We start from the raw sequence: 17,143 nt of genomic DNA on the forward strand, positions 1-17,143 counted from the left end.
GAGAGAGTTCAGGCTTATTTTTCTCAATGTAGACGACCCATGGTTAGCGACCCTTGGTTGCGACTGGGACGTCGTGAACAAGTCATAATAGATAAGTAGTACCAAGGTGCGGTCAAAGCATATGAGGTGCAGGAGTAAAAGAGACTTGATCATACTGTCAGTTAAGGTGATACGCATGGTAACTGAGAAGAACCTATCGAAATTCGAAAGTGCTAACGGAGCAGCCTATTGCAACAATGCCAGGGGAAAGTTACACCATACCAAAGAAGACCATGGCAGACTGATGCAGCGATATGTTATGAAATCAAATCAAACAACGCCAGAGAAAAGGTAGAAAAGACACCAATGTGGATTAAGATAAAACCTCATCACTACCCGTCCACTGGCCGTTACGAGAGAAAAAAAGACTACCGGTCGTCCATCGTCAACCATGAACCGTCAATCTCTGTTTCTCATGACAAAGAGTCAAAATAACAACGCAATCGCTCTGCACGCCGTGATCTGATCCGGAAAGACAAGGCTCTCATTCTCCGTTATCAACATCTCTCAGCCCTTTCTCTGCTACCCACCACCCTTTGGTCACTCGTCTACTGACCACATTTTCCATAACAACACATTCTGTTCACCTTCTGTAGCTCTCTTCCAGCGAGCTAGCCTCGGGCTGGTTCAACCACGTTCGGTTCCATGCGGCCGCGGTCTGGCCTGCCTTGAGCAATTAGATGGTCACCAACATAGCTGACAGACCGGAGGAGTTGCTTTGATCGTACAAGAACCCGCTTAGGCAGCAATCAGAGGCTCTTGCTCAGCCTCCTCCTGCTTGACCACCGGCTCGCTCTGAGCGGGCAGAGCAGGCTCATCGGCCTTAATGTCCTCCTTGGGAGCTGCGGGGAAGTCGCTGTCCTTAACAGCAGGGGCAGCCGGGGCAGCCGGGGCAGCCGGAGCGGGGGCGGAGGCAGTCTGGGGCGAAGCAGAGCGGCCTCGGAGCATCTCCTGGGCCTTGGAAGTGTAGTCGCCCACGTACTGCTTGGTGACCTCGGTGGCACGGGCAGTGTGGGTGCCGGCGACCTTGCGAAGCTGCTCGGTCTGGGTGTTGACGATCACCTGGGCGTTCTTAAGGTGGGTGTCGATGAGCTCCTGGTTGGAGGTGTAGATCAGAGGGGCGGTAAAGAGCACGGTGGTGCCGATGAGGGCAAGACCCCAGTACGGGACGATCTTAACCAGCCAGTACGAGAGGAAAGCGCTCACGCAGACCTAACAGTAGGTACACTTGTCAGCTCAACCCCAGGAGACTGTGTAGGCCGGAGGGCCGGAGGGCTTTTTGTGGGATATACGTACAGCCAGGGAAGCCCAGATGTTCTCGGCAAAGACGATCCGCTGAGACTCGATGACGGCAAAGTTAACCAGCTCATGGACATCACCGATGAGGACGTCGAGGGTCTCGCGAGGGACGGTGTAGTAACGGCGAGGGCGGAGCTGACTGGCGATACCGGTGTTCATGACAGCCTTTCCAGCGGCCTCGGCGGCAATGGTGATGCCCAGGATCATCCAGGTAAGCTTGAAGCCCCATCGGATCACGTCCAGGTACCTAACCGAGAAGATGAAGGCGATGATGGAGACATAGGCGATTGCAGAGGCACCTGTAGACGTCTGTCAGTACTCCGATGCTGTTTCTGGTGCTCCGTGCGGAACCCAGTATACTCAAGAAAGCATGCGTGGGCGGTGGTACGTACGAGGGTTGCGCCACGAAAGGAGCTCGGAGAAGAAGGAGTGATAGTGCGTTAGAGGCTGGCCAGTGGCCGTGGGGTTGTTAGGTGTCTGGCGGGAAGCATAGAGGTTGGAGAGCTCGTCAGAGGTCTTCTGGTGCTGCTCCTTGACCTTGTCGGCAACGGGGCCTGCAGTTCACAGGATGTTAGCGGTGGGAAAGCAGTAGATAGATAAGGAAGAGGGCGCGGAGGTCGCGGAGGGCACGGAGGGTTTGTGGTTAGATAGCGGTGACAGAGCCATGGCCATCCAGCACAGGGGAGGCCAGGGTGCGGCAAGAAGGAGAGGCGTGGGACATACCATTGGTGACCGAGTTGGTGACCGAGTTGAGGGTGTCGGCCATGGCGAATGTGGTGATGGTAGATGATGAGGTATGTTCTTGTGCTGCGGTCTGCAGTCTGCGGCAACGGGAGCACGTGCTCTTGGGTGGATAGCTGGGCTGATTCTCACGATAGGCTGGGAGCAGGATGGAGCTCTAGAATAGGCAGTCTGATGCTGGTGATGCAGTTCGATGTGAGGTGGGAGATTGAGGGTGAGGGATGCTTCTGTGGAAGGAGCAAGAGTGAAGATGTCGTCGCTGTTTTTGCACAGGCGGTTTTGTTGTCGGGGTTGGCAGGTTGACCAGGTCAAGGTCAGTCAGGTCAGATCAAAGATCAAGCAAGGTGCAGCACAAGCACAAGCAAAAGCACAAGCACATGGGATGGGGTTTGGGTGGCACGCCTGGGCCTGGACCTGGACCTGGACCCAGAACCTCAGCAGGTGAGGACATCAGCTACGGCACAAGGGTGGGCTGTGGGTAGCGTGCAGCGGGCGAACAGTGACGCTCTGCAGCTGTAATCTGTGCATCCTGGGGCTACGAGGTGGGGCCTGTGGCTTGCCCAGCATGTAACCTTTTTTTTTGGCCTGTGAGAAACTAGACTACTGTGTCTGACAATGACGACAGCCCGCCCATTCATTCATTCATTCCATTCCATCAGTCCAAAGGTGACTGAATGAAGTCCAATCTTCGACCTTCAGTCATCTCCATTCAGCACCGCAGAGAGAGACCCATTCATTTGTCTGCTGTGATACAGAATACGATGCGATGCACTTCGAGCCATGACACAGGCGGCACTGCTGGTCTAATTACTTACACATATGCAGGACAGCAGTTTGAAACCTTGAAGGTGGGCAAGAGAAAAAGGGGGTCTCCTGGAGTACCGAGTCCCTTATCAACAGTAGCTTTCTACCAGCTTCTCTCTCTGGCCTCTCTGTGCCCAGACGCCACACAATTGTGTCATAGCGCCCACCCCCACTAGAGGACTTTTGGACGCCGTTGACGACACCCGACCCGTCTGCACGAGGACTACATAGACAAACCGCACGGCTGGACCAAGCTCTAGGGAGCTAGCTATAGCTATAGCTTCGGCCGTGGGTGCAGCTGCCGTACCTGCAGAGTTGATCCTCATCTCGGGACACTGTGTCTTCTAAATCTGCAGCTCAGCTGCTTGTAGACTAAACATCGTCAGGGTTGGACGTTGATCCGTAGGCCACAGGATGGCGGATGGGAGGAGGCTGGAGAAAAATAACGGCCCTAGCTGTCATCATCTTGCGTGACATCCACCAGCTGTCGTCATGCCGCCTCGCATTGCATGTGATTTTCCGAGCTAGACTGCTAGACCCCCCTCCTCGCTCGCCGGCCGCCCAACGAACGCCCAGATCCAGGGTATCTGAGACATAAACAAAACAGGGAAATATGGTAACCAAAAGAATTTGGCCTGCTTTTTGTGTGCTCTACGCAGTGGTATACAGACTACTGTGGCATCACTCCTATGCTTGATTCCTCGGTCCAACCACAGTGAGCACATCTGTCAGCCATGCAAGAGTCCTGCAGTTCTTGCCATGGGGGTGCCGCCATTCTGTGCTTTGCAGCAGCCTCTCGCGGTTACGGAGCATACCACAGGCCCGTCGGGGTAGCCTACGGCAATCCTGCTCCTTAGAAGGAAGGGTGACCCAGGCACAACCACGCCCAATAGGACATTTGGCTTTCTCAATTGCCTTTAATTAACAAGGCCAAGCTCCGAATCCGAGAAAACCAAACCTGAGACTATCGTCACACGCGTGAGAGTACGTCGGGGCTTTGAGATATATCTTAACGTCTCCCTGCGCTGCCCATTTCCTAGCAAAACCAACATGAGCTATTGACGTCGAGCTGCGGGTCTACTGCTCAAGACTTGTGCAGTCAATCCGCTTTGGGTCTTCTCCGCCCGATCTTGCGATGCCCGGGCCAGTCGGCATTGCGTCCGGAGGAATGGCTAGACGACGTTTCAGCATGACAAAGAGGGCCCTTGGAGGCGATCAGGAGGGAGTATTTACCGGGAACTCGGAGATGCACACTTGAAACGAAACACATCTCTCCAAAGAGATGCGTACTTCAGTCAGCTACATTGTCGCCTATCTTGGGGTTTGACTGGAAATCATTGTCTCAGAGCCCTGAATATTCGACATCTTCAGGACGTGATATATCTGTGCCTCTAGGGCCATCACCTTGCCTCCATGACCTCCTAGCGTGTCTGTATATTGTCAATGTTTGACATGTGCAGAACGAGCACAAGAGAGAGACCGCAGAGACCACCTAGTTCTGCGAAGATTTTCCTGCGTTACATCACAATGGAGTTTGAGAGCTGTAAAAGAAAGCAATGTGATGTTCAAAGGCAGTTGACGTCTCCATTATGGCTGTATTGTGTTTAACAATACGTAGTGGTAAAGTGATACTGTGGCAGAGTGCAGCCAAAATTTGATCTACTCTCCGACATGGGACGACTTGTTTCTTCTCAGCAGCTTCAAGTTGCAAGTGACAAGAAAACAAGAAAGAGAAAAATCCTTGGCGTCGAACAGTAGACAGAGGCTGGAGCACAACATGGAAGAAATAAAATGTTGTAGAGCCCGTCGTAAATAGAGCATTATCGCCCAGTAACACTTGATCAGGTATCATTCCCTAACACTAAGAAGAAGTGTTGGTACACAGAGAAAGGTATGTATTGTCCTCCATCCATTCTACAGTAAGCCCGATGATATGTGTGTATAGTAAAAACTCCGAAGTTACTCTCACCACGTCGTGCGGTGGATGAGCAGCAACAAAATGCCTCGTCCCCAATCTAATCTCTTTGTGAATGCCTTCCGCCGCCCATTTGCAATGCTTTTCAACCAAGAATTGAAGCTCCTGCTAAAAATGCCGCCCCCTACCTCTCCCATCAATTGCCCCATCCAGTCTGCACTGGATGGGCAGGGTATTTGGATAAATGCTGAAATCCCGACTTTAACTGGCTAGAATAAAAAAGACAAAAAAACAAAGGCCACCTTGGACACTGTAGTGATGTTGATGCTCTCCTCTGAACGTACAAGTTTTCCCCCTTATCAAGCATATGCAAGCTCTCTTGTTGGCAAAAGCAAAGATACGCCAGGGTATCCAAGCGAGCGATGATTCAAAAAGACAAAGCATAGCGTATGTCGACAGGTGTGTAATGCAGCAACACCTGCTTATTTCCTGCCCCAGCCCCAGAACCCACCACCACCTGAGGTCGCTGCTGGTGCCGCCGCCGGGGCTGGTGTAGCCGCCACAGGTGCAGCAGTCTTCTCAGCAGCCACCGGCGCTTCAGCAGCCGGCGACGAGAAGCTCCGGAACATGCCCATAACGGATCCAGATGGAGGTTGAGCTTGCAATGGCTGGTCCCCTGGCGGCAGTCCCATTTGCTTCCGGAGCTGCTCAAGTTTCTGTTTTGCCTCTTCGGCCTCTTGTTTCGCGACAGCCTGCGCCGTCTTGGCCTGGACCAGCTCAAGCAGCAATGCCTCGTTGTCGTCAGCTGGAGATGGCTGCTGTGACGCCGGCGTTGGCATCGACGTCGGTGCCGACGTCGGGGGAGGTGGCATGGGCTCCTTTGGATCAATCATAAGCAATGACGATGTACGCTTGTTGATGCTAATCTGCGAAGGGGTCGACTTGCTGCGGTTGAGCTTGAACTCCCGCAGGCCAGCATTGGTGGACTTGGTGCTGGGGGTTCTGGACAACCAGCTGTTTCCACCGTCGTTACCGGTCGAGTCAGAAGCGCGCACGCGCATGCTGTGAATCTGCTTCTCCAGACGCTGTTTGTCGGTGTGCAGGTTTCGCACGTGGGCGTGGCTTTCCCGCAGCTGCTCCTTCATGGTTTTGATCTCTTCCTCGAGGTCCAGGGCCCGCCTGTTGGCATCTTGAGTCCTGGTCATTTCGATGCGCAAATGTTCTTTGGCTCTCGTGACATCATCCCGCATCTGCGTCTTGGTTTGTGTTATCGATGACCGTCTCTTGTTGGGATCGATGCCGAATCTATCCTCAAGATTGTCCAAAAGCTCCGAAAGCCCCTCGCCAGTGAGCTTCTCTCCATGGCCGTGATCCGCGCCGTCATGTGGTTTGATTGTCTCTTCGCTGTCGGCGCTGTGTGCAGTCGTTAAGGTCTCGTTGCTTGCCTTCTTCCTCAATCCGCTAAGCAGCGTGCGGACGGCCGCGCGATCCTCTTCCCTCTCTTCCCTCTCCTTTTGTAATTGGTCGGCGAGCTGTGCGTGTTGTCGCTGAAGATCGCTCAGGGCGACGAGGAGGTCTTCGATCTGGCTGTGGAGGTTCTTGCTATCGGAGTTGTTGTTTTGGACGGCCAGCTTGCCGGGGATGGCGCTGTCGTCGGCGGCCGAGTCCCTGGAAATAGTGGTGGCTTCGGTAAGTACACTTGAGGCAGACGAGGTGGAGGTTGACGAGCCGGCCTCCATGGAATTCAAGGTAGAGGCTAGGCTCTGCTTGGATGCAGTGCGCCGCAACATGCTCATTGGGCGCGATGCTGCTCCGGGGGTGAGGTTGGCGGAGGTTGTATTGGGCGATGCTTTCAGAGAGGTGGTCGAGTTGGCCCAAAGGCGGCCCAGGAAGCGGGATGCAGCAGTGGACACGGCCGATGCCCGTGCAGCATTGGCGCTTGTATTGGCGGGTGGGGTGGTCAGTTGGCTCTCCCTGTACCCCTGTTCTAGCGCCGCGAGTCGTTCTCTAGTCACAACGCTGGATAGACTGACAAAGTCATGCACAAACTCGTCAGCGTTGTAGTGGTAGCAATCCCACAGGCCACGGGAGAGGAGGAGCTGCAGCACATCCTCCATTTCGGTGCAGGCAAGGATGCGCCCCTGATTCTTGCGCATTAGCGACAGGGCCACCCGCATGATCGTCTCGATTGCACCCTCGGCAAAAATGACATCGTAGATGCGAAACAGCATCGGCAGAGGGCATGTCACCGCGAAGAAAGACAGGAACCATTGTGAAACGTAGGCGGGATCGACCTGCAAATCATCGAGGTGGCCTGACAGCGCTGGCAGATCCAACCGTAGCAGTTCCCGGAACTGGTAAATCTTGACGTGCAGCCCATGCAGGTCCGGCGTGAAGGACGACCGCAGATCATAATTCTCCATCAACCTGAATCGGTGTCAGTGTCCAAATCATCTCATCTCGCCAAGCCAAACAAGACCAAAACAAAAATCGGAAGATGGCGATAGACACTCACTTGACCAACACACAGAACGCCTGTTTGTCCGTCATGTGCATCAGGAGGGGCCCGACCAATAGTGCGAGCCCCTGACAGTACCCGATCTTCTGGTCGTACAAACTGTAGCATTTGAGGACCCGCCCCAGCATCCGTTGCCCGTCGCCGTCAGGGTCACGGAACATGTCCACCCCCGGAAAGCTGCGCCCGAGGTCCTTGCCGATCAGGCCCTCGTACGGACTCGACTCGCCGGTGAACCTCTCGAATGCGTCCTCGAGCGTCGAGTCCCTCGCCCCGGACATGCTCTGCCAGACAACTCCACGAAGCGGCGGTGGGATGCCCTTGCGGATCTTATTGGCTAGCAGCGTCGGCAGGCGGGCGGCCGTTTGTTGGTAGTCCTTGACAAGTGCTGCGTAGAACTCGAGGTCTGTCATCGGAGGCGGCGGCAGCATCGAGTACCGCAGAGGGGCCGCAATGGGCCCCTGGACCATCTCTCGTAGCTGTGCCATAGAAGGCGGTCGCGGCTTGCGGGCAGATTGCTGAATCCTTTCGAGCGGACTCTTGGCCTTAATACTTTTTGGGTTGGTGGCCAGCTCATCATTTGCCTGCTCGAGGCGTGCGAGGAGCATGGCAGTGGACTGTAGATAAGGGCTTTGGTCAGCAGGCAGACGCAGCCAGAAACAGAGGGAGGCCCATTGGGAGGCCAATGGGTAGGCCCGAGACCGGGATGAAACGTACGTCTTCAGAATCGTTGTCCTTGACCACGGCGTCCTCTGTTTTCTGCAGTTGCTCCCAGTTTACCTCTTCGTCGTCGTCGTCAGAGTCCTCGTTGATTTCAGCGCCGCTTATCGTCTTGCTGTCGTCCTCGGTATCCTGGAGTGCATCCAATTCTTCTTGCAAATTTGCTTTTGAACCATACGTGGTCGTGACAGGGCTCATAATCTCGTCTTCCAGCTTTGTCTCAGAAGACGCACTAAGGGGGCTGGGGCTGATCGGGCTGGCACTCAAGTTGCCAGAAAACAGACTCCTCCTGTTCTGAATCGTGCCATTGGTGTCCACGTTGGTGTTGAGGGTCAGCTGTCTGGGCGGTTCCGACAGGCGGACGGTGACCAGGGAATCGTGCTCGTCGTTTCGCTTCACAGGGCCCTCAGAAGGCTGAGAGCTGCTTCTCTGTCGGGTTGTCGAGTTCGAGGTCGACGACCCATGGTTGTCGACCTCCATTGGGGCGGGATGTGACTGGAATGCGGGTGTAGCCTGAGTGACGTGCCCTCAGGGCCGCGGCAGCAGAGGGAAGCTTCCGCAGAATGCAGGCGGGAGAGCAGGCGGGAGAACAGGCAGGCAGTCGGGTACAACGGGGTTCGATCGAGTCGTTCCTGAAGCTTCGCAAGGGATCGATGTAGCTGTCAATGCATCCGAGGAGGATGTGTGGGCGTATGTGCGTGTGTGTTGTGTGCTGGCAGTTGGCCGCAGGGATGATCAATGGATAATATCTCCAGAAAGGCGCGTCCTCCCGTCGGGCTGTAATAAGGTCGGTGTGGGCTCCACGGGTGCCTTCGTTTTTCTTCTGCTGCGCAGGGTTTGGAGGCAAGCGAGTCGAGGGGTGATGCCAGGGGCTCGCCCACAAAAGCTCCGCTCTGACAAGGGCACTGGAGGAGGAGAGTCGTGCAAGAATGGATCGACGTCAAGGGAGTGGATGGGAGACGCGCCACACTCGGTGGTGTGCTCAGCAAGTACAGTAGTCGACCTCTCTTTGAGAATTCTCTCGAGTGGCCACTCCAGGCCGAGTTGCAAAGAAGTGTAGTGGTGGCGGCAGAAGTCGTCCTTTGTTAGGGTGCCGGGCAACACAAGGGAGTTGAAACACGGCGAGAGCCACGACCCGCTTAATGTCTGAAAAAGAAGCAGGGGCAGGGACGATGTCAACAACTGCAAGACGTCTCGAAAAAAGAGACTGAGACCAGAAAAAAAGAAGAGAAGAAGACAGAAACAGTAGAGAGAAGGAGCAATCCCCGGGCAACAATCGTAGAGAGAGTGGATACGAGAGAGCCTCAATTCAAACGAACGACGATGGGGTTGGTGGTTTGGGTGGAAACAACAGGAAGGTCGACCGGCCACTGTGCTGAGGTGGTCACCAGGTGCAGTACGGTCTTAGGCGAGCGGTGTATAAGCACCCCAAATCGAGCGCGTCAGAGTCAATGCAGGAGCCCCTTTTCCCCAAGCTTTGCTGCAGCCATTGGACATAAACTTTAGAATAGAAACCAAGCCAGTCTAGCAAGTGCACTCTGCGAGGCGATCTGCAAACTAATGCACGACAGGACAGACTGCCAGGAACAGAGCTCTCTGCAAACCTGCCACACTGCAGGTCCTCTGGTCTGCAGCTCCTGTCAGCCTCCCGCCTCCCACCCGATGGTCCCCTTCTCCCGCAGCTTCGACCCCTGAAACGGGCCGCTATTGGCTTTGAACACCCGAGTGCTTGCTTCAGGCCCAGGTCAGAGTCTCTTAGCCGCTTCGTCGCGTGGGCAGGAGCCGTGGTTCTCTGGCTGTGGTTCGTCTTCTGCCCAGTAGGCCCTCTTAGGGCGCTGTGGTTGGTGATGTCAGACCCCTTGTGGCATCACCTTGTAATCTCGTGTGGTCTTCCCACCGGAGGTTGTCCACCTGCCAGGCCCTTTGCACAACCTACAGTGGATTATCCCACAGGACATCTACGAGGGATTGTGTTGCAGCATACGGCAAGTCATCCCACAGTATCTGCTTTCAAGTCTTTTTGCGGGAAGCTGTCCCACTCGCCAAAGCCCACCCTCACGTTGTCATCGACGATCTTTTGTTACCAAGGCAGAGAAACCCAGCCAGCCAGCCCGCCCAGCCCATCCGCGGAGACGGCTGGCTCCGCAAAAACCAGGCTCTAGGCGTTCTAAGCCCACGAACAGTGCCGGCGGGTCCAGCACGTCCTGTGGGTCCCGTAGAAGAGAGATTCACGACGGTGCCTCTCTGTAGGTATCTCCGAGGCCCTGTCATTCCCAATCTGCTGCGTGCTCTCGGGGGGCGATGGCCCGGGAACAGAACAGTGTGCGGTCGACCGTTCGAGATCGTCCCATCGCCCGCTCCAAAACTTATCTCGCACACTGGCAGATCCCCAGAGCTACGTATTGCAACCTTCCCAAGAATAGCTCCCGAGCGCAGGTCAGTGTGAACAGTTTCCCCCCTGGGTGTTTGTCCAAGTGTGGAGATCCCTGTCCCTGCCAATGCAGCACCCCGACGGTGATCATTTTTGGGCCGCTCGCCCACCCACGTCCTCTCTGCCCTGTGACAGCCTTTTGTGTGGGAGGAAGCCGACAGAATTCCTATTTACCTACAATTACCTGCGCCTTCTTAGAGTTCTATGTGCGCTCTCTGTGTAAATCGAATCGAAACAGGAGACGGTGCAAGATGCTCAGGGGGGGGGGTGTCACAAACAGACCCGGCCGAGACGACCCGGTGATTCCCATCCAAACAATCATCCAAACAGCCAGCGGCCAACCGGCGGCCAGCCGAGCCCTCACCCAGCCCTCACCATCCCCAGGGCTTTATATCTCACTTCAGAGAGGTGTTTCGAGTTGAACTCTGCACCTCAAACCGACCTAGCTTACCCCAGCCCATGCTCGAGCCCGATCTCTTGGGCTTGCTCGAGTTTGGTGCAAGCAGGTTGGTCATGAAAGGGCTCTGGGGCATTGTGAAGGACGTGACCACCATGTGTCGACACAATCGGCGTACTCTGTGTTGCTTGCTATTTAATGCAATCCTCAAAGTCTTATCCGTTTCCATTAATTTCCAGCCAGGCGGTCGATCGTATTTACATGCCCAATTTCCCGTTTTCACGCCTGCTGGGCCTTTCTTCCCAGTACATAATCCCATCAGGTCACCATACGCCAAGGTCACAGCGTCAGAACATGCATGTTCTTTGGGTAGGGAGCTGGTCTGGTGTCGACCATTTTGTAACCAGTATCATAGGCGGCCCAGCCCGTAAAGCACCCGCCTCCAAGGAACAATCGACGCCAGGACGCCTCACACGGGTATCTACTTTTCTCGAATGAATTTGCCTGCCTCAGTGATCAACCTCTGACACCTAAGCCGAGTTGGCCTGGTTTGTCGGTGTTGCAGCATTCGACATCTGCGGCGTACCGTGATGTGCAGACGACGCGGGTGATTGAGGTATTGGTATTGATCCAAGGCTCCCCATTCGCTGTGCATTCTGCATGGCCATCGCGGGATTCGCAGCCCCTGGCTTCATCTGGGGTCTGGATACGGGCACGTTGTTCGGGTCGATGCCGGGGAAAAGAGTCTGCAGCTTCTGGTATTGTTCTCTCATCAGTTTCTCCCTCTCCTCGCGGTCCGCAGAACCGTCGACTTTTTCGGCATCCGGTGTTGCCGCCATCGGCCTGAGTTTGAGCCTCAGCGTAAGGGGCGGTGGAGTGAGGTAGGCTGGTGCATGTTGCGATGATTGCTTCCGGTCCGCGAGTGAGGCCAGGTAGGCAAGGTTAGCCTGCAACCTCCTACAAACCCTGTGATAACGATCAGCCACTTCACGTTCACAACGGAAACAGGTTTAGACGAAACCACATACTGAGCCCAGTCATGAGCGAACGCTTCCTCCTCCTCCTTCCTCTCCTTCTGTTGCTCGGGTGCCGCGGAACTTGCTGCTTCCCGTTTGACCTCCTCTAAGTTATGCCTTAGATTGATCGCCTCGAACAAGAGCTCCTGATTGATCTCCAACAGCAGCGAGATCCTCTCTTGCCCCTTGGCCTGCGAATTGGGGCTCAATGGAGTTGAATTTCCATTGACCGCTCCCTGCCCTGTCATGGGAAAGGTTGGAGTCTGAGGAGTCGTTACGCTATTCGCCGATGGTGGTGCCTGCGTCGGAGTCTGGCTCTGCGCCGCGGCTTGAGGGTTCGAAGGTGTCCCGAACTGGCCTTGTTGAGCAGGTACCGTCGGATTTGGTGTCCCTTGTGAGCCGGGAAACTGACGAGGTGGTGTTGGAGTGCCCATGCCACCAGAAGCCTGCTGTGACTGCTGCTGCTGCTGCTGCTGCATGCGTTGTATCAATTGCTGTTGCTGGTTCATCGGATAACCTCCCATGGGCCCACCCATCATATAATTGGGATTGAACTGGCCTTGGGGGCCTGAAGTGGACGGAACGCCGGCTCCATAGGGCGAGCTTGTATAAGGCGTATGGAAGTTCACTGCACCTTTGTCAGTCATGACTTGTAGTATCAGTGTTTGCCGTCGCGCATGTTATGAGACAGAATGGCAACGTCTTCGGCAAGACGAGGAAGGGGTAGGTGCTTGGCCATGACGACGGCGGCGGCGGCTGCTGGGAACACACTGCTCATGGAAGAAGAATGGAACTGGGCGTAGGACAAAGAAGGAATAGAACGACCAGACAAGGTAGGAGTTTGGGCCGGTCAGAGCGTGTGACGCGGGTAGTAGACGAGAGAACGGATAAACTCACTCTGACCGTTAGCGGGCATCTGCGGCATGGCGGTATTTTGCATCATTCCTGCAGGGCCAGCACCACCACCCGGCATCATTGCGCCTGGGTTGTGAGCACCAGCATACCCACCAGAGACAGATGGTCCCATGGAGAATTGTTGGTTATACATCATCTGCTGCTGAGGCTGGTTTTGACCAGGACCGGGCTGCATCTGAGGGCTCTGGCCTGGTGGGGCACCATTGAAAGCTTGTCCTGCAGCGTTGCCGTAGCCATAAGGAGCCGAGTACATGGCTCAAAGCCCAAAGGGAGACGGTAACGGCCCGGGGGACGAGCAAACAGACGATCAACTGAATTAGGAAGTGCGATTCGCTTCAGGTACGTACGTACGTGTCCCTGCGGGCGGTCGATATTGTGTGGGGGGTACCTTGGTGTGTGGGTAGGGATACGACCATCAGTCAGTCAATCAATCAATCAATCTTAACAGCAAGCTTGATTGACAGCAGTGCCGGGCCGCGTGGGACGGACAATCTGACAGGCGGCGTGACGGACGATGTACCCAGGAGTACAGCGGCAAGCAGGGCCTTGTCTTGTCGCGAACCAAGCCAATCCTGAGGCACAGACACGCTCCAGTGACGAGCCTATGTTCCTTTCACAAGGTGGATCAGGCTTGGAGTAACGGCGGGAAACGGTGACTGGCCCAGCAGAAGCGCGGGATGACGGCTTAGTACCTCTCCCAAGTTCCAAGGCGATGGAAAGCTCGCTCGCTCTGAAGACCAATTCAAGATGGCTGGGGGTGTGTGTGTGGAGAGGCGGGATCTCAAACAAGTGACAAAGCAGACAGCAACCAGCCTCCTGGAACAAGAGTCGAGTCTCGGGGGTTTCCCTTTCTCGCTTGCTGGCCTTGCCCCGGGCCTAGGTCTGGGTCGGGCTCTGGGTCTGGGTCTGGGTGACAGGCGGCCCAAGGGGATTGGATGGATCTTGGCACCAGAGGTGCGGTGACACCAGTGCTTTCTGGCTTCTTTGAGTGGTGACAGTGACTAGACTGTACGGGCTGCGATAGCACGTACGCCAGCAACGCAGCCAGCTGGAGCCGAAGCGAGGATCAGACTGAGACGTGGCTCGGACCGGGAGGGCCTGACAGGAACCAAGGCTGCTGCGAGCGGCAGAGAGAGAGAGTGTGTGTGGGTGTACGTATGTATGTGAGAGAGCGAGATGGGCCGATGGGCTGATAGGCCGGTGGGTAGGTACCGGGGAGTCGATAGGGTCTTAGAAAAGTACAAGGCCTAGCCAAAAGGCAAAGACAACCTAGATGATAGTAGGGAAGAGTCGACGAGGCGACGTAGAGAAGGTCTCAAGTTGGGGGGCCCAGTGGATCAATGCCACACTGAGAGCAATGAACCTAATCTAGGGGGGCCGCAGTTGGGCAGGGGGTGGGATCGTGGGGACGGAGACGGGGACGGGGACGGGCACTGGGGAGGGGGAGGAAGATGCTGGGAGGCTGGAAGGCTGGAAGGCTGAGAGTCTCGGAGTTCTGGAGCAGGCGGGCCGTCATGCGTCAAAATGCGAGATGCAAAGATGGGAACATGAGCCGGAGCAAATGAGCAAATGCGGTGTGATGCTGGCGTTGGCGCTGGGCGGGTGCTGTGCTGTGCTGTGCTGTGCTGTGCGATCGGTTGTGTGCTGCGCTGGGGATGGATGAGTCGTCGGACGGTCGGTCGGTCGGTCGATTCGCTTTTCTGGCGGGCGAGAGTCATCAGACTTTTTTCTCTCTCACTCTCAATCTCCCTCCCCCTGGCGCGCGGCGGGCGCAGCAGGATCCGAGGGGGAAACAGTCAGGCCAGCCCAGCCTGGCGCCTGTCAGCCTGTGTCAGTGCGGGAAAGTGGGCTAAACCCGTGGCACCTCCTCTCTCGAAGAGCGCGTTGCCTGGCGCTATTCCTATATAGGCTAGATCAACCAGGGAGTGTGGAATTATCATCGTACACAGTAAAGCTTGCTGTATTGCCCGCTATATTGCCCGCCGGGACATTGCACTACGTATCTATCACAAGCACAGTACGTGGATACATGATTACGCAGATACTTTTGTGCACTGTCCGGCTGGACACAGTCCTGTGTGAAAGGAAACCTACCTTTAGGTTTGGAAGCCTATTGTATATGAGGCTCTAGGTTTCCAATAGCATATCCTGTGTCCCATACGGACCAGGAGTCAGCTGAATGAGTTCTTTCTCAACAGGGTGGCAGCATCAGTGTTGCAAAGACAAGATCCTGTGACATCACGCTGCTTGATGCAAGCACATGTCGGTCGATTTACATCGGGGCTTGTGGAATTTCGTGCTTTTACAGCTTCATTACTGCTGCTTTGGAGTACTATGGTTGCCTGCGCGAGACCGTCCCTCCCTCTTGTCAGCCATAATGAGTCCCGTAGGACGAATTCCCAGCAACCACCCCAATGAACTCCTTCGCAATGATCTCATCTGTCAAGATAGCCAAAGTCAGTCGGGTTTAATTCAACCAGAGTTGATAATCCAGGGATCTATGTTACACCAGCGAAGCATGAGGCAGTCACTCACCTGTCCTTTTCGATGGATGCAACGCGTCGTACCACAAGAACGTGTCCAGTGGGTTTACCTCATCGACACAATTCGAGCCTGACGTGTCGCAGTGATGGTAATACCCGGTCACATTCGCCGGAGCATCCAGGTAGGCCGACGGATCGTTAAAAATGTTCGTGATCAGGGAGTTCACATCGAAGATATCGAATGACGCATCCGGCCACCTGTCATTGACCAGCACCTCGAACGGCACGCCATAGTCAAACAGCCTATCCACTACTTGGGTGTATTCTAGCATCTTGTACTGGTACTCGGTATTGTTATATAGCGTCTTATTTGGCCAGAACTGGTCTACTCGTTGACTTGAATCAGTAAAGGCTAACTCGGGGTCCAGGATTTGTGCAGCGTGCTTGCATCAGACCCCTGCCCTTGATATTCGCTCTCATGCCTTGCTCGGGACGAAAGATGGGATTGACTTACTGTCACCAACACCACCGTTGCTCTGCGACGCATACAGTGGAGAAAGCTGAAGAGGGGCCGTGTTCAGAAGAACGAAACGCCGCCCTCCAGTTTCGTAGATGGTGTCAAACACGGTCCATATACAGTCGATATAAGACGTGATGTTCGTCTGGACGAGGTCAGCCTTCAGCCACTTGGTTTCCCCAATGGTCATGATGCGCTTACCCCAGGGGCTTGGGAATCTGTCAAGAAAGCCCCATAGCCGAGATCGTTCGTCCCAATCCAGAGCGCGTAGACGGTATTTTCTGCCGTCCTGTTGGTGTACAGCGTCTCGACCTGGACGTCCGCGACGAAGCTCGGTAGCTCGTCCTCGAGCACCGCAGGGAATGTCCGGTTGAGAGATGGGAGATACCGAGAGATGATATCGTTGGAGCATGTCGCGCCGGACACGGCATAATCAAAATACGCTGCTCCCGTGAGCTGCTCGACGACTTGGCCCCAGGCGAGACCGCCAGATGCGGTCACATTAGTCGTCGGGGGGAGTGTCCCGGCCGGAGGTGGCTGCCCGCCGTTGCTGAAGTAATAGCTCAGTCTGCCATTGTCCTATAGCGCCTGCCGTCAGTTATGAGAGAACAAGCAAGCGAGGAAACCTTTTACCCGCGTCATGGGCCATAAGCTACAGCCGGACGCACGTTGAGGCAACCCCAAGATACAAGACTACCTGCACAGGAAAAGTGCAATGTATGTTCTGGGGAACGCGGAAATGGCCCCGGGCAAGCTGCTTACCGTGTAACTGTCTCCAAAAGTGACGAAGTTGTCAAAGGGCTCCGAGCTGTACAAAGCCCTCGCCGTCACTGCGAGCGTGCCTACGACGAAGAATCGGGAGTGCATATTTGCTCGTCCGGGAAACACGATTCAAGCTTCTGCCCATGAGAGGTAATCAACTCAAGAGCAGGAGCAACAGGCAGGGTTACTATTTAAGTAGGCGCAGTGGGCTTGGTCTCCAAGCCATGGTCCAACAGTGTGACCATGAGCGGGTATTAAGACGCACCCCAGGAACGCATGCAGGCTCATCTCCCAATGACGGGGGCACTCCATGGCCCATCCCGTTCATCCGGAGAGGCGGGATGAACGGGCCTAGGACAAGCGGAGCACTTGGAATGGGGTAGGTAGCTTTGAGGAGTGACGCCAAATCCAGCTATGCAGGCGCGCAGGCAAGGAAAGTGCTATTTGGTGGGTGCGAGGCCTTGCTCGCAGTATGAATATGCGGAGATTAGTCTAGTACGTTGAGGAGGTGCGCGAGTGGCACTTAGTCTTACTGATATCATGGGTTAGCCTGCTACTGCTTTGCTGCCGGCGGAAGAATAGACTCCTC

The 17,143-nt window shown here is 55.3% G+C and overlaps 4 protein-coding genes across 4 annotated transcripts; all 4 read right to left on the minus strand.

Moving 5' to 3' along the window:
• Nucleotides 1-777: 777 nt before the first annotated feature.
• On the minus strand, nt 778-2,104 carry J7T55_004754 (cell lysis protein; the record flags this gene model as incomplete). Its single annotated transcript, XM_053130476.1, has 4 exons — nt 778-1,251; nt 1,336-1,637; nt 1,731-1,892; nt 2,062-2,104. The coding sequence occupies 4 exons, from the start codon at nt 2,102-2,104 to the stop codon at nt 778-780; spliced, it is 981 nt and encodes a 326-aa protein (XP_052991181.1).
• A 3,176-nt stretch (nt 2,105-5,280) lies between these two features.
• J7T55_004755 (uncharacterized protein) lies at nt 5,281-8,513 on the minus strand (the record flags this gene model as incomplete). Its single annotated transcript, XM_053130479.1, has 3 exons — nt 5,281-7,225; nt 7,314-7,930; nt 8,031-8,513. The coding sequence occupies 3 exons, from the start codon at nt 8,511-8,513 to the stop codon at nt 5,281-5,283; spliced, it is 3,045 nt and encodes a 1,014-aa protein (XP_052991182.1).
• Nucleotides 8,514-11,391: 2,878 nt separating this feature from the next.
• On the minus strand, nt 11,392-13,045 carry J7T55_004756 (uncharacterized protein; the record flags this gene model as incomplete). The annotated part of the gene is made up of 3 exons (XM_053130480.1): nt 11,392-11,818; nt 11,890-12,505; nt 12,775-13,045. 3 exons carry the CDS (start codon nt 13,043-13,045, stop codon nt 11,392-11,394), a joined length of 1,314 nt encoding a protein of 437 aa, XP_052991183.1.
• A 2,115-nt stretch (nt 13,046-15,160) lies between these two features.
• J7T55_004757 (acetyl esterase) lies at nt 15,161-16,659 on the minus strand (the record flags this gene model as incomplete). The annotated part of the gene is made up of 5 exons (XM_053130481.1): nt 15,161-15,231; nt 15,328-15,660; nt 15,790-15,937; nt 15,994-16,371; nt 16,555-16,659. 5 exons carry the CDS (start codon nt 16,657-16,659, stop codon nt 15,161-15,163), a joined length of 1,035 nt encoding a protein of 344 aa, XP_052991184.1.
• Between the last annotated feature and the right edge of the window lie 484 nt (nt 16,660-17,143).

The sequence above is a fragment of the Diaporthe amygdali genome, assembly GCF_026229845.1.
Source record: "Diaporthe amygdali strain CAA958 chromosome Unknown NODE_23_length_778278_cov_65_433824, whole genome shotgun sequence".
Lineage (NCBI taxonomy): Eukaryota > Fungi > Ascomycota > Sordariomycetes > Diaporthales > Diaporthaceae > Diaporthe > Diaporthe amygdali.